This window comes from Calypte anna, chromosome Z (genome assembly GCF_003957555.1).
Source record: "Calypte anna isolate BGI_N300 chromosome Z, bCalAnn1_v1.p, whole genome shotgun sequence".
NCBI classification, from domain to species: Eukaryota; Metazoa; Chordata; class Aves; order Apodiformes; family Trochilidae; genus Calypte; species Calypte anna.
Window position 1 is genome coordinate 53,127,665 of NC_044274.1, and position 13,725 is coordinate 53,141,389.

General features: G+C 37.5%; 1 protein-coding gene across 2 annotated transcripts in view; it reads left to right on the plus strand.

Annotated features, from left to right (window-relative positions):
- Positions 1 to 3,263: 3,263 nt before the first annotated feature.
- The window catches only part of ADAMTS6 (ADAM metallopeptidase with thrombospondin type 1 motif 6), a 125,905-nt gene continuing 115,443 nt past the window's right edge, over positions 3,264 to 13,725 (plus strand). For both annotated transcript variants that reach the window (XM_030467371.1, XM_008503445.2), the window contains exons 1-3: positions 3,264 to 3,360; positions 4,144 to 4,508; positions 11,877 to 12,045. In XM_030467371.1, the coding sequence (XP_030323231.1) occupies positions 3,264 to 3,360; positions 4,144 to 4,508; positions 11,877 to 12,045 (631 nt within the window). The remainder of the gene's footprint in view (positions 3,361 to 4,143; positions 4,509 to 11,876; positions 12,046 to 13,725) is intronic.

Below are 13,725 nucleotides of genomic sequence, written 5' to 3' on the forward strand. Positions count from 1 at the left end.
CCTGCTGTTACTGGAGGGTGAATGTGCAGTTTACTCATGATACAGAGGAAATGCTTCTTATTTTAAACTTTATGTTGACCAAATCTGTCATCTTGGCAGCAGTCAAAAGGGGAATGCTGAAAATAAGCTGCCAAAGAAGATGGAAAGAAAAAAGCATTATATACAGTTGACACTTTAAGGTTCCTACCTAACTTCATACTGTAAGTACTGTATCAGGAGTTACCCAAGTCCCTTAGCCTTCACATCCAATACTAGTACTCAGTTTTGAGCATTTATATAGTTATGTATGGTTTGCTTGTGTCAGTGCTCAAGATGGCTATAATACTTTTGGAATGTCAGCAGGCTTAGTGTGAAATGAGATTTTTCTTGTGTGATGTTTGGAATAAGGGAGACTGTTTCAAACAGACTTCTCTAAAGACACTAGACATGGGTGAGTGTTGGACATTGTTGACCAGTGCCTCCCATGAGAGCTTTTGGCGTCTAAAAAATGGGCACTGTAGTTTGTATTGAGTATTCTGTGCTACTTAACTCCTTAAGTACTATAGTATCAGGAGATCTTAATGTTAGGAAAACTTATTATCAGCTCCCTATTGAAATCTTTTGGCTAAGTAAAAGCTGAAAGACTACCTCTAGATATGTCAGTAAGGGGCCACTTCTGCATTACAGTGTCCATTTGTGTCTGTGTATGGAAAGGGATGCTGACTAATTGTGAAAGGTTCAGAAAAAAAGCTAAAAAAAGTATTTGAACATCTGCAAATGGGATTGTACAGAGTGAGGCAAACCAGATAGTTCAGGCTGCTTATCAGAACATGTCAAGGGATGCTTGTATCAGATTATAAGTATCCATGCAAGAATAAAGAAGATCATGAGCAGATAGGGGTAAAGCAAGATTCAGTGACAGAAATTTGGAACTGGACATTTCCAGGTTGGAAATAAGGCATGTTATTTAGTGTAGTAATGTAGCTGAAGAGTGTGGGGTTGATTATGTCTCTTCAGACCTTCCAGAAATCTAAAAACTGTAAGTAAATATTAGCTAGTAAATGAAGGTTTTACATGGAAGGTCAGACCAAAGATTTTATTAGTATGCTTTGAGACTTCGTCAGATGTGAATGGCATCAGTAAATCTTCATGCGTCCACAGATGAAATACTACAAAGCCAGGCTATGCTTTCAAAGTATCTTTAAGCCCCTCTACAAACTTTATTATGTGCTGTCTTGAAAGATATTTGTGATGTAGGTATTCATAGAATCATAGAATTGGCTGGGTTGGAAGGGACCTCAGAGATCATCGAGTCCAACCCTTGATCCACTACTGTTGCAGTTACCAGACCATGGCACTGAGTGCCACATCCAGTCCCTTTTCAAATATCTCCAGGGATGGAGAATCCACTACTTCCCTGGGCAGCCCATTCCAATGCCTGATCACCCTCTCAGTAAAGAAATTCTTTCTAGTATCCAACCTAAACCTCCCCCAGCACAACTTAAGACCGTGCCCTCTTGTCTTGCTGAGAGTTGCCTGGGAAAAGAGACCAACCCCCACCTGGCTACAACCTCCTTTCAGGGAGTTGTAGAGAGTGATGAGGTCTCCCCTGAGCCTCTTCTTCTCCAGGCTGAACAGTCCCAGCTCCCTCAGCCTCTCCTCATAGGGTCTGTGCTGGAGTCCCTTGACCAGCCTGGTTGCCCTCCTTTGGACCCGCTCCAGGACCTCGATATCCTTCCTAAACTGAGGGTATTGGAATGATCAGATTTACCTCATTTACACAGTAATGATTAGATGCATTCAAATTTCTATTCAAAATAAATTTCTATCTTAATATTCACAGATTTTAGTAAATAGCATTTGCATGGTGTTGATTTTTTTCTTGAGGTGATATGCTACAACTCTTAAACCTTTACAAATAATCCACTGGCTGCTGGGGTATTAACTGAATGAATGTTGTAATCATTCCCAGAATTTTAGCAAATTTATCTGCTACATGTACAAGTAAGTCTGTATGCTTTTTTTCTCTATTTGTTTTTAAAAATTTTTCTTTCTTAGGTGTACTGTTTCTCCATTGTCTGCCTCAGCTGAGTTTGTTCTGTGCACAGGTGTGCTGCAAGTGCTTAAACAGACTGATTAGTACCAGCTGCCAAAACACATGGTTTGGTGTCCCATGATGCTGAACTGTTAGTTGACTGCATTGATCTTGTATTTAATCTGTGGCTGTAGCTAGAGCTGCTTTTTATTATTACTTCGGTAGTCTTTTAAACACACAAGTAACACACACACACACAAGTAACACACACACACACACACACACACACACACACACACACACACACACATATATGCACGCACGCACAAAAGTAACATACTCAGTCCTGGAACCTGAAAATTAAAATATACTCTATAATATCAAATTGCAGTTAAGATATATAGAAAACATTTTTTGACAACAAATATTTGCAAATTAGAACGTGTCTGATGAATAACTACAGATACTGAGATTTGTTTTTTGATACTAGAACATGCAGCATTCTCATTTAAGTGAGTGAGAATTCTGCCTGCATAAGCAGAACCCAATCCCAAGTAATAACAAAATACATGCTGCAGAAAGATCAGATAACTATACTCTGGATTCTTTCCCATTTTCTTCCTTTGTCTACCAGTATATCATTGATTCACTGCTGAAATCAATGAGTGCATAGCTTTGATTATAAGTGGAACATGTTTGAACACAGTATTTGAGCAACAAAACCTCTTAATTTTATGAATATGCCTATTTACCATAGAGTTGATATGTGCATCTTGAGCTGTATGGATTTGCTTTTCAAGTGTAATGATAACTCTTCTTTTTTTCCTAAGATTCCAGTCTTGGACCATAAAAGTCAAAATTCTTCAAAATTTCAACTCTGATGGCTTAGTGAATTGCAGTATAAATCTATTCTAGATGACAGAATTTGTCTTGACTTGGTTTCTTTTGTTTTTTAGGAAAAGAAGTGGAGCAAATTCAGTAACTATCCAGCCTAACATCTTATGGTATCTTATGGAATTCCACAAATACTTATTTTGAATTGAGAAGATGACTGCAGATATAGAAGAAAGTACAGGTTGTTGGAAAATAATACCTGTCAAAAAGTGGAATATCCAATAGGTAATTTGGAAGTAGTATGAAATAAATATACCTGTTATGGTACGATTCTGGAGTAGAGTTAACTCTATAGCACACAGGTAGCTCTCCAAGGAGGAAAAAAAACCCCACAAACTTTCTGTTTTTCTAAATTATGGAAATTTTTTGGAAGACGTGGACATGGATTTTGACCCTAGTCACGGTTTCATCGGAATTTCACAGTGACAACAGGCTTTCATATAGCTCTCAAGGTAGGGGTCCAACTTCTGTGGTTGTCAAGAACAATCTGTTTTTGCATTGTATTTGCATAATATTTTCTAAACTATGTTTATATAATTCATGAGATCACATGGGCTTTGCTCTTCCTTTTATCATGATTCATTTTCATGGAAGTTGAAATACAGCAACTCTGGTTAATTTTTGTTTGTTTGTTGTAATTCCTTTCTGTCTACTTTTAACTTTAGGGAAGCCTTCCAGTTTAAACTGGTAAAATGTTGTACTTGCTAATAATGTAGACACTTACTGTAACAACATTAGTATGTTTTCAGGCCAGAATCCAATCTTAGTTTGATCCATTAACATTTATAGGTTCTTAATGAAATGAGCCATTTACTTTCTTTCACGATGTAATACTTCTCATTACTACTGTTTTTATTCTTGCTAATCTAGTAGCTTTTGTCTTTGGATGGTACCACTGAGAATAATATGTCCTTCTTAGGTTAGAATTTAGCCTCAAATGTTTACATATTCAGGTAAATATGATATGTAATTAAAAACTTGGTATTTCCAGTGACATCAAACTAGTAGGAAACTGCACACATTTTCTTGAACTAAGAAGAAGAAAGAGAACATTTTAATTAAATTTTATTTTGTAAAAGCTATGTCTTGAATTTACCTGAGAATGGCTTTTAGTCATGAGAGTGATACGAGATTTAGCTGAGTATCGTTTATGTTTATACTACTTTTTGTCTCCTGTTATATTTTCTTCTCTTTTATGCCCACTACTGGACTGTTTTTACCTTGTGATTACAAAGAGGAATTCCTGTCTTACCTTGAACACTACCAGCTAACAATCCCAATAAGGGTTGATCAAAATGGAGCCTTCCTCAGCTTTACTGTGAAAAATGCTGAACCCTCAAGAAGGAGGAGGAGCACAGACCCTTATGACCAAGAACTGGCAGCATCTAAATTATTTTTTAAACTTTCTGCTTATGGGAAGCACTTTCATTTAAACCTGACTCTCAACACAGATTTGGTGTCCAGACATTTTACAGTAGAGTACTGGGGGAAAGATGGACCACAATGGAAGCACGACTTTTTAGACCACTGTCATTACACAGGATATTTGCAAGACCAACACAGTACGACTAAAGTGGCCTTAAGCAACTGTAATGGTCTGGTAAGTGCACATTACATGTTCTTGTATAATAGTGTGCTTGTTCCTTTTAAATTACAGAAGACCCTAATTGGCATATCTTTCAGTTTTTTGAGTCCCTGCAGGAAGCAAGGAGACAGGAAGGTGCAGAAAACCCCTAAAACCTGATCTGGGTCCTGGGGAAAAAATAGTCATCAGTTTTTCAAGCTTAATTGTAAGTACTGAGACCCAATACTGTAGTCCTTTAGCAGGCAACATTTTCAGTGTTTACAGTGTCTGCGTGAGGGCTGCAAGATTAGGTCTGTGCTGAGATCCTTAAAGGTTATAAAAATATTTCAGGCTCAAGGTGTGGGGAGGAGGAATCATTGGGTCATTTAGGTTGCAGAGAGACATTGACTGAACACCTGCTTATTGTCTTGAAGAATTTGGGTTAAGAAACTGAGTAAGCAGGAGAGGAACTACTTGGTGAAGAAGTCATCATTGCTATAAATTCAAGGAGTGAAGAGGAAAGCAGTTCCTTTGCAAGCACCAGCATCAGAAAGAAAGTACTTATTTCCTTTTTTTTTTTTTTTTTTTTTTTTAAGAAATATTTTGTTTACAAGTTGTAAACAACTGTATTTAAAAGTAGGATTATTAATTCTCCTTTCTGTATGCTCATCTCTTCTATTACTGTTGATCTCTTGACTAAATTCCCAACAGAAATTAGAAAACACATGCAAGAAATTAAAAAAACAGACTATTGAGTAAAAAAACATTAAATAGAGGAGGCAATAGACTAGGCAATACTGATCAAGAGCCAGTAATTTCTCTAGGAAAAATATATGTATAAATTACAGTTATTCTTTCTGGTTTTAATTATAGTAGCACAGTGTCCAATCTTATTAGGAAGAGAACGATCTAACTAATTACTAAGGAAAAAAAATATTACACAGACTTGTTAATCTAATTCCTATTTATCCTTGGATGTGGTATGATAATGCATATTGGGGTTTATTTACAAACAAAAGCCAGCTGCTTCAGACCTATGTAGTCTGCATGACACTTAGTTACTTGTGATATCCCTGGTAGAGCCTGGGTTAATATTCTGGAGTAGTCTTGAGACAAAATAATTTAATGGGGATTTGAACGGCTAAGTGAACATTTTCAAATAGGTTTAGTTAAAATGGGCTTCTATTGGATGTGGTGTCACTGTTTAATGCAAACTTGTAGCAGGTAGGTCTGTATTTATTACAACTTTCACTTTGGTTTTCCGGTTCTCATGTAACAACTTTGTTACTCTAAGCTCTTAACCTAATGTATTCCGTCATTTTGCTTTTGACTTCTTTCGGGCTAAAAGTACTAGAGTGAACTTTCAGGACTTGTTTCTTGAGAAGAGACTGCATGCTTCTCTGTCTCCAAAGTTTCTTCCACTTGAGGTAAGGACTGGTTGGCTACCTTGGAGCCTTCAGTCAGTGCCATGGTTCTCCCATTAAATTTCCACTCTGACCTTGGCCAGGGAGTGCTCCCATAGAATCTGCTGTTGCCTTAGCCAACTTTTGTTAAGAAAACAAGAGTGGTATGAAGCAGAAAAAAAAGTCCATGTTTTCCTATTAGCTTTTCCCATTTCTCACTTCCTATGGCATTTCTCTTCTTCAAAGAATTTAACAGCATAGAAGGTGTCATGGTGAAACAATCTTATTTTTTGCTTCTGTGCCTCACACCCTGGGGTGTTGAGGGTGTCTCTTTGCTGCGTGTCTCCCCCCTGCCCTCAGCCTTGCTGTTTCATTGGAAACAAGTTGACAGTTGTTCTGTGGTTTTAGGTGTCGGTACATTATCACTGTAACTTTAGTGTGGAATGCTTCCCAGTTAAGTTGTCATCTTCAGTGCTTTTAGTTTTCATTACCTCCTATGTATTTCTTCCAGGTATTAAGGCAGTGTCCAGTGTCCATTGAGTCTCCTAGAAAGGTCTTTTCACAAACATGTGAGGCTCCTGTCATGCTCCAGAAGCAGCAGCAGAAGTGACATAAGACTCTTTCTCCAAGAGGCAGGAATCCTGCAGAGGGGTGCAGTGGTAGGCTGGGCTCAGTGTCATCTTCTACTGTGCAGAAACTCCTTTGTCATCCAGTGCTGTCAGGGCAGTCTAGAACACTCGGGATGGGAGTTGCCACTCCATTCACATAAATCCATCACAGAATTATTTGTAAATGATGATTCCTGCTGATTAATATTTTGTTGTACAGCTGCTGGTTAGAACATGTTTATTAAAGCAATTGGCATTGAATGTTGAACACAATAGTGCTTGTTTTAGAGTTGGTGGTAATTCAGAATATGTCGTGCTGATTGTTGGTCTGTAAGAGGCTGTCAGTCACACCTTGCATTCTTGCATAGTTCTTGATTAACAAGTGTCTCAAAGCCAGTTATAGTAAGTTTAACCCTAAAACAGGTAGTAGTCTTTAAGTGTTTCTCACAAGCCAAATTTAATCATTCAATTTATTTAACTAGTGCTGTTAAGCTTCAGTATTAGCAACTTAAAACATTCACTGACATGACGAAATTTTACTGAGTTATTTTACTTAGTTATTCAGGGTGATCAGGTGAGATCATGATGTAATTAGCATTTAAAAACACTTGTGGTGTCTGAGATAAGACCTAGTGCAAGGAGGGCTTTCTCTGAGTTTCATTATAAGAAAAGTGATGAGAAGTCAGTTCATTTCCCTGTCACTGTTTCCTGTTTCAGTCTCTCCCTCTATATTTCTCATTACCGAGAACCCCAGAATTACAGGGTGCTACTTACTGAAGTTTCATTCTGGTAGTTTCCATCTGCTGGGCCTTGATTATGCTATAAATTGTCTGAAGTTATGAGGAAAGCCCTATAATCCAGTGAGCAGTCATGTGCGGAAATTGAAGGTCTTGTCCGGCAGGCTTGCTGGTTTCCAAATTCATATGTACTTTAGTGGATGTTACATTTGTGGATAGATTGCAGGTTTGGCCTTCTCATGAAAGAGTCTGCAACGAGCAGCATTTTGAGGCCTTTGGATGTTGGGTGCAAGGCAACAAGGCTGAGGCATTGCCTAAGCTGAGTTTGTCATTCTGAGGGAAAGAAGAGAAGAAACAATGGTAGACTGGCTAAGGAGAAAAGAATTTCCTCAAGGGAAGGAGGCTTGTCTAATTCTGAGGTGAGCAAGTCTTTAAAGAAGAAAAAGTTTGGACCTCATGGTGGTGGAATTGAGCAGAACTAAACTCTTTGCATTCTGACCTGCCTCTGTCCTCTGCCAGGTGTCAGAGCTTGTGAGTACTCAAACAAATTTTCTGCAGTAATGGATTTTCTCTTTTTGAGCTGAAAAGTCCAGTAGTGGGAAATACTTCAAAATATGTAGAAAGTGATTATTATTACAAGAGTGAATGAGAGGTTAAATCACATTTTAAGCCTACTATGGTTCCAAGGAAATGTTTAATGTAAAAGGCCAAGTATTTCTATGGCATGTGAAGTTCCATGCACGGAGTAACATTTGTGCTTGGTAGCACAGATGTTTCCATCCAAACAGAAAGCACAAGAAGTAGACTGTGGCTAAAAGCATGACCATACGTGGGTAGAGAAGGAATTATTTCCCTGGAGGATTTCTTGTTTGTGTTATGTATTCCTACACTCATACATATATACATTATTCATATTCTTCTTAAAGAAGCTCTTTTGAAAGCTGATTCTACCATAGAAAAAACATCTTTCACAGATTATATATTGCATACGTTACGGTGGTTTTGAATCATATGTAAAATAATGTCTGATTTATACGGTCATAAAGGTCAGAAATTACATTGAAAAAAATAGTGTTCTAGATCAGTGCCTTTGGAATTGTGTTTGGTCCTAAATATATTTGTACTATAGACTTAGCATTCAGAAATTTTTATTTGAGCTGTCTCTGTACTGGTTTTAAGGTATATTGTTAGAACACATGATGTACTGTCTCAGACTGGATCGCTGTTTTTTTCATTGCTAAGAACTCAGTAAGATAATGCAGTCTGTTTTCTTCCATACTAAAACCACACTGGTGTGCATAGGCAGCTGTAAATATACTGAACAACACCTACATGTTTTCTGAAGTTTCCTTTACTGCTACTTCATATTAAAAATAGATAAAACATTAAAGTCTAGAAAGATTCAAGGCACCAAGAAATTGTAAAAGAGTAGTGTTGTGGGGAAAAGGTACACAATTGTCTTGTATAGTTCAGTTTGTTTCTGCAACTGGTAGGCATCCCTATCTGAAGGAGGTTTAAGGCCCCAGCTGGACAGCCTGACAGAAAGATTTCTTTTGACAAATTCAGGGCAACTCCATGCGGATTCACAGATTTGTCTGATCAGGTCAAAACTGCTGGATCCAGACCTTACATATGTTAGCAGGATTTGGTAGTCTGTAGTGGAACTGGATAACACTGGACCTCAAACAGTCTGTTTTAGAGCATAAACTTGGGGTTGTTGCTTGTGGTAATGTAATTGGGGCATTCATCTTGTTTCTTACATTCATGGTCTTTTGTCAAAACCTTTCGTTGGTCATTCTTACATCTTAAAGATACTTCCATGCTTTGGTGCAGAAGTTCAATTTGCAAACTGTTCAGATACAATAGCAAAACTACAAAGATATTAATTCTTCTTAATGCTTTTAAAGGATATTGCTTCAGTTTCCTTTTTCAGCTGAAATTGTTTCACTCAAATTGCAGATTATAAGCCAAAAAACAGGTTTAGAATGTTGTGATAGATATGATAACACAAATCCTACTATTTATTTATCAGAGAAGTTGAATGCATATGCAATGGAAGTATTGATAGCCACAGCGTTTTTCTAAACTCAGAATAAATTCTAAAAAGCACTGACATAGGTACTTTTTATGTACAAAATTCAGAGTGCTTCTTCAAAGTCACTCACTGAAATTCAACAGGAACTTTGACCAATTTAATATTGGAAGAACGGGTTTGTTTGCAAGTAAATGTAATAGGTTTGAAATGGTATATGTATGCTAGACAAGTGTGAAGGGCATATGCAGGGCAAGTATGCTTCCAGTGTTTATCAGATCATTTGCTGCAGCAACTGCTAGCATACGTGTTCTGACTACTTGGTAAAAGGCGTAAGTTAAAATTTATTTGCAGTTCCTCGACTAGATGTTATTTAAATCTCTTATCAATCACCGTAGTGTTCTGTCAGATGAGATCAAATGTCAACCAGTCATAGGAAAGGCCAGTGATGAATCTTCTAACATTTTCACTGCTGGTACCTGAAGGAACTGTGATGATAATCTGCAGACATTTGTAATAGTTTTTCCGTATGTGCTCCTGCAAAAACGAAATGTACAGAGAATTAATGCTGCAATTAAGAACTGCTTATGGCATCTTTATATACTGACTTCCACTGAGGTCAGCTCACTGCTTAAAAATACCAGTTTCAGTATCTGAATATATAAATGTCTGATATTCATGCTTAGGCTTATCTGGCTGGACTTGAGTACAGACATGAAGGACATATGCTCTGAAGTTACGAGATGTAGGTTAAGACCCATTCTGTTGCAGGAACAGAGCCACAGGTTGGACGGTACCTTTCGCTCTTCAGGCTTGGCATGAAGCAGACAGCTTAATGGTGTTAGTCAGAACCACTCTGTAGAACTCTCTTCCTGTGGGAACATAATACCAGAGCTTGTAAAGGCTCAGGATTCACTTGAACTCAGATGGCTGATCATCGGGCTGGATGCAGTCCTAACTGTTAGGGTTCTTTCTGCACATCTGGCAAACCCAGTTACAGTTTGGTTTAGATTTTCAATGCCATTTAGGTGGCAGTGTATCAGTATATTGTTTATTTTCTAGTAAAATCTTAGACAATAAACAACACGATGGCATTGTGAGATGAATTTGATATCAGCATTTTCCAGGTAGAAACCTGATGTTACCCGCTTGAGTAAATGATTGAGTTCATGATGAAAAATACCACTGAAGAGGAACAATTATTATTATATTCACTGTGTAAAGAATGTGTAAAAAACTGCATGTATTTTCAAAGTTTGTAAAAAGGTTATTTTTGGAAAACACTGTTCTTTCTGATGTATTATACAGGAATTTTTATTTTGTGAGTTTTATGTTGTTATTGAATTCCAGGAGTGAAGGACAGCAGACATTTGATGTACAAAACAGCAGCAGGGCAACAGGACAATCCTTTGACCAAGAGTACAGTCACAAGCCCTGATTTTAGAAACAGCTTTAGAATATTTAGAGCAGATAGGGAGAGACAGGTCCTATAGCTGTTCATAGAGGTCTCAGTAGAGGGAAAAATAATTCCTCCTAAAAAGGGTTATGCATGCTACTTGCTATACAGATCAAAGATAAGGTAGAAATTTTTTGATTTGTCAAATCATTATATGAATGCAGACTTCCTGCTTCCACACTCCTAACTGATGAGTAGCTCTTTCAGGTGGTGTAGAAACTTTCATATATTCAGAATCTGCTGGATACAGATACCATAATATTTTTCATAGCACATATAGGTGTAGGAGTCTGTCAGGGCTTATTCCCCAATATTTTTATATCCAAAATGATTCCCAAACTGGATTTTCTGCTGAAGTTCAGTTTTAATTGCTGGAGGTACAGGAAATTGCATAGCTAGCCTGAAATCTCCCCTTTCTTCCATAAACCACTTCCTGTTTGGAAGAAGCTGAGTTCACAAATGTGAAAGTTATGAGAACAGAAGAGCTACAATTCTGCATTGCAGTATGGGGAAAAAATTGTTCATTTGTAGTGGAGAATGAAGTCTAGTGCATGGTCTGCAACAACTGGATTTGTCAGATTGGTGGCAAGACCTTTTAAGAAATAAATATTTTGTAGGTAGTCTTAATAATTTTACTTTAGGTAGCTCAGTTTTGGAATTAAGCATTTGGATGTAGAATGATGAATGGTTTCCCTGAACAGATGTTCCAAAATTAATCCCCTGTGCCATTTTTCTCTGATGCAATGTGGTGCTTTACATGTCCTTTGATATGGCATCATAAGAGTGATATCAGTCTCACTGTTTGATCAAGGCCATTTTGGCTTGACATAATTTTTAACGGGCATGAATCATGTAGTGTTGGAACATCTTTTTTTATAAAAAGAGTATTTGCCATATAACAAGAATATCTATTGCTTTTCTACCACATCTGTCAAAAGTGATAGGAAAGAACTCTAGAAATAGGGCAATGATATTTTTACTCTGTCCATGTTGTGTTGTTCATAGGCACTTATGCTTGCTCCCACTAAAATCAGTGAAGGAGAGCTGGCTTATGAAGGTGTGAATTGCTTTACAGTGATAGATGACAAAGTGTTTTAAAGTTATGCTTTTTAATAGGAGTTTTATAGTGTCTTTTGCAAGTTTTTATTTTTCTTTTTTCTTCTTCAAGCATGGAGTCATTGCTACAGAAGATGAAGAGTATTTTATTGAGCCTTTAAGAAATATAACAGAAGATTCTACTAATTCTAATTATGAGAATGGTCATCCTCATGTTATATACAAAAAATCTACCATGCATCAGCAACATCTGTATGATCACAGTCACTGCGGAGTCTCAGGTAAAATAACTATGAGTGTCATTCCTTTTAAAAAACTGTAATTCTGAGATGTGTTTTAAAACCTTCCTTGGTTCACATGTAAGATAGTGGAGAAATGAAGCAGTGGGAATCCTCCTTGTGGGTGAAGCGATGTGCCCTGTTGAAAAGTAGTTTCACTTTTTTTTTGCAGATTCAGATTGAGAGTATAGTGTCCTTCAAAAACTGAGACACTGTGAGTAAGTCTTGTTTTATGCCAGTGCTGAGTATGGTGGTAGTAATGTGCACAGGCTTCCTCAAAATGTACTTTGTTGATGAACTGGAAAGTGTGATTGAGTGACTCTTCCAGTACTGGAAGGCGGCCTACAAGAAAGCTGGGGAGGGACTTCTTCTAAGGAAAAGTAGTGATAAGGGAAAGGGTCATGACTTTAAACTGGAAGAGGGTAGATTTAGCTTAGACATTAAGGAAAAAAAACATTGTCTGTGAAGGGTGGCGAGGCGTTGGTGCAGATTGCCCAGAGAAGTTGTGGATGGACCGTCCCTTAAACTATTCAAGGCCAGACTGGATGGAGCTTTGAGCAACCTGGTTTAATGGGAGGTCTCCCTGTCCATAGCATGGGGGTTAGAATTAGATGATCTTTAAGGTCCTTTCCAACCCAACCCCATTCTGTGCTTCTGTGATTCTATGACTGAGTATCAATGTTTAATAAGTGTTCCATCTCATTTCAGGAAACTTGGCATGCAATAGATGCCTTAGTATTATGACTAGTAATACATTTGGAACTGGTGTCCACATTTTTCTTATTTTATTTATAGTATTTTAGTGCTGGCTTTTGGTTCAGTGGGTTAACGTTATTCCATAATAGTCAAGTATGTGACTTGCAGGTGCCTTATGGGAAGGATTATGTAGTTTTGTGAGAGATTTTCCTGTTAAAGCAGTTCTAACTTCTACAAGTAGACTTATCAGGTATTCTTTAACATGGTTTTTACTTAGTTAAACTGAAGCTGGAAACTAACTTCTTGAAGACAGCATGGAGTAAATCCCACAAGTTATTTTAGAGCACTGAAGTAATGTTTTTTTTTACATAATAGAATGTTCTGACCTTGTCATTTGTATATAACTTGTTATCAAAAGTTCAGTCCTGTACAGCTGTATTCCATGAGATTCAGTGTGCAGGGTAGGTTGACAAATCCTAATCTTAAAATAAGATTGAACCACTCTGCAGTGGTGTAGCCTGTTTCAGTTTATTTTGGATGTTGTAACTTTTGCTGGTAGTATCAACCAACTAAACTTTCAGTTCAGATTGCTGACAGAGTTCAGATTGTTGTCCTTGGGAGACAGTTTTTCCTGGGTGTTTCAGTTCACTGTGCGTGCCACTTCTCTTCTTGTTTCTGCAACTGCAACAAGTCTACTAACTATTACTGCTTATTAACTGATGTTAAAATCAGAGTACTAATGTATGTTCACTTTATAGGGAAAGCTGTCACTTAAACCTCTTTAAATAAGTGGAGGGATTATGAAATGTGGGATGATGCAATTCTTGCCATAATCTTCCTAGAAAAAGAAAGGATATTGTCCTCTGTCAGATGTTATCTTCTACAGGAAGTCATTCTCTGAGTGAGGATAAAGCAGTGGCAGCTAGTTTGGGTCAGGGTCTGTTCAGTCATTCTGGATGTGTATATCAAATGGATCATAGATTGATC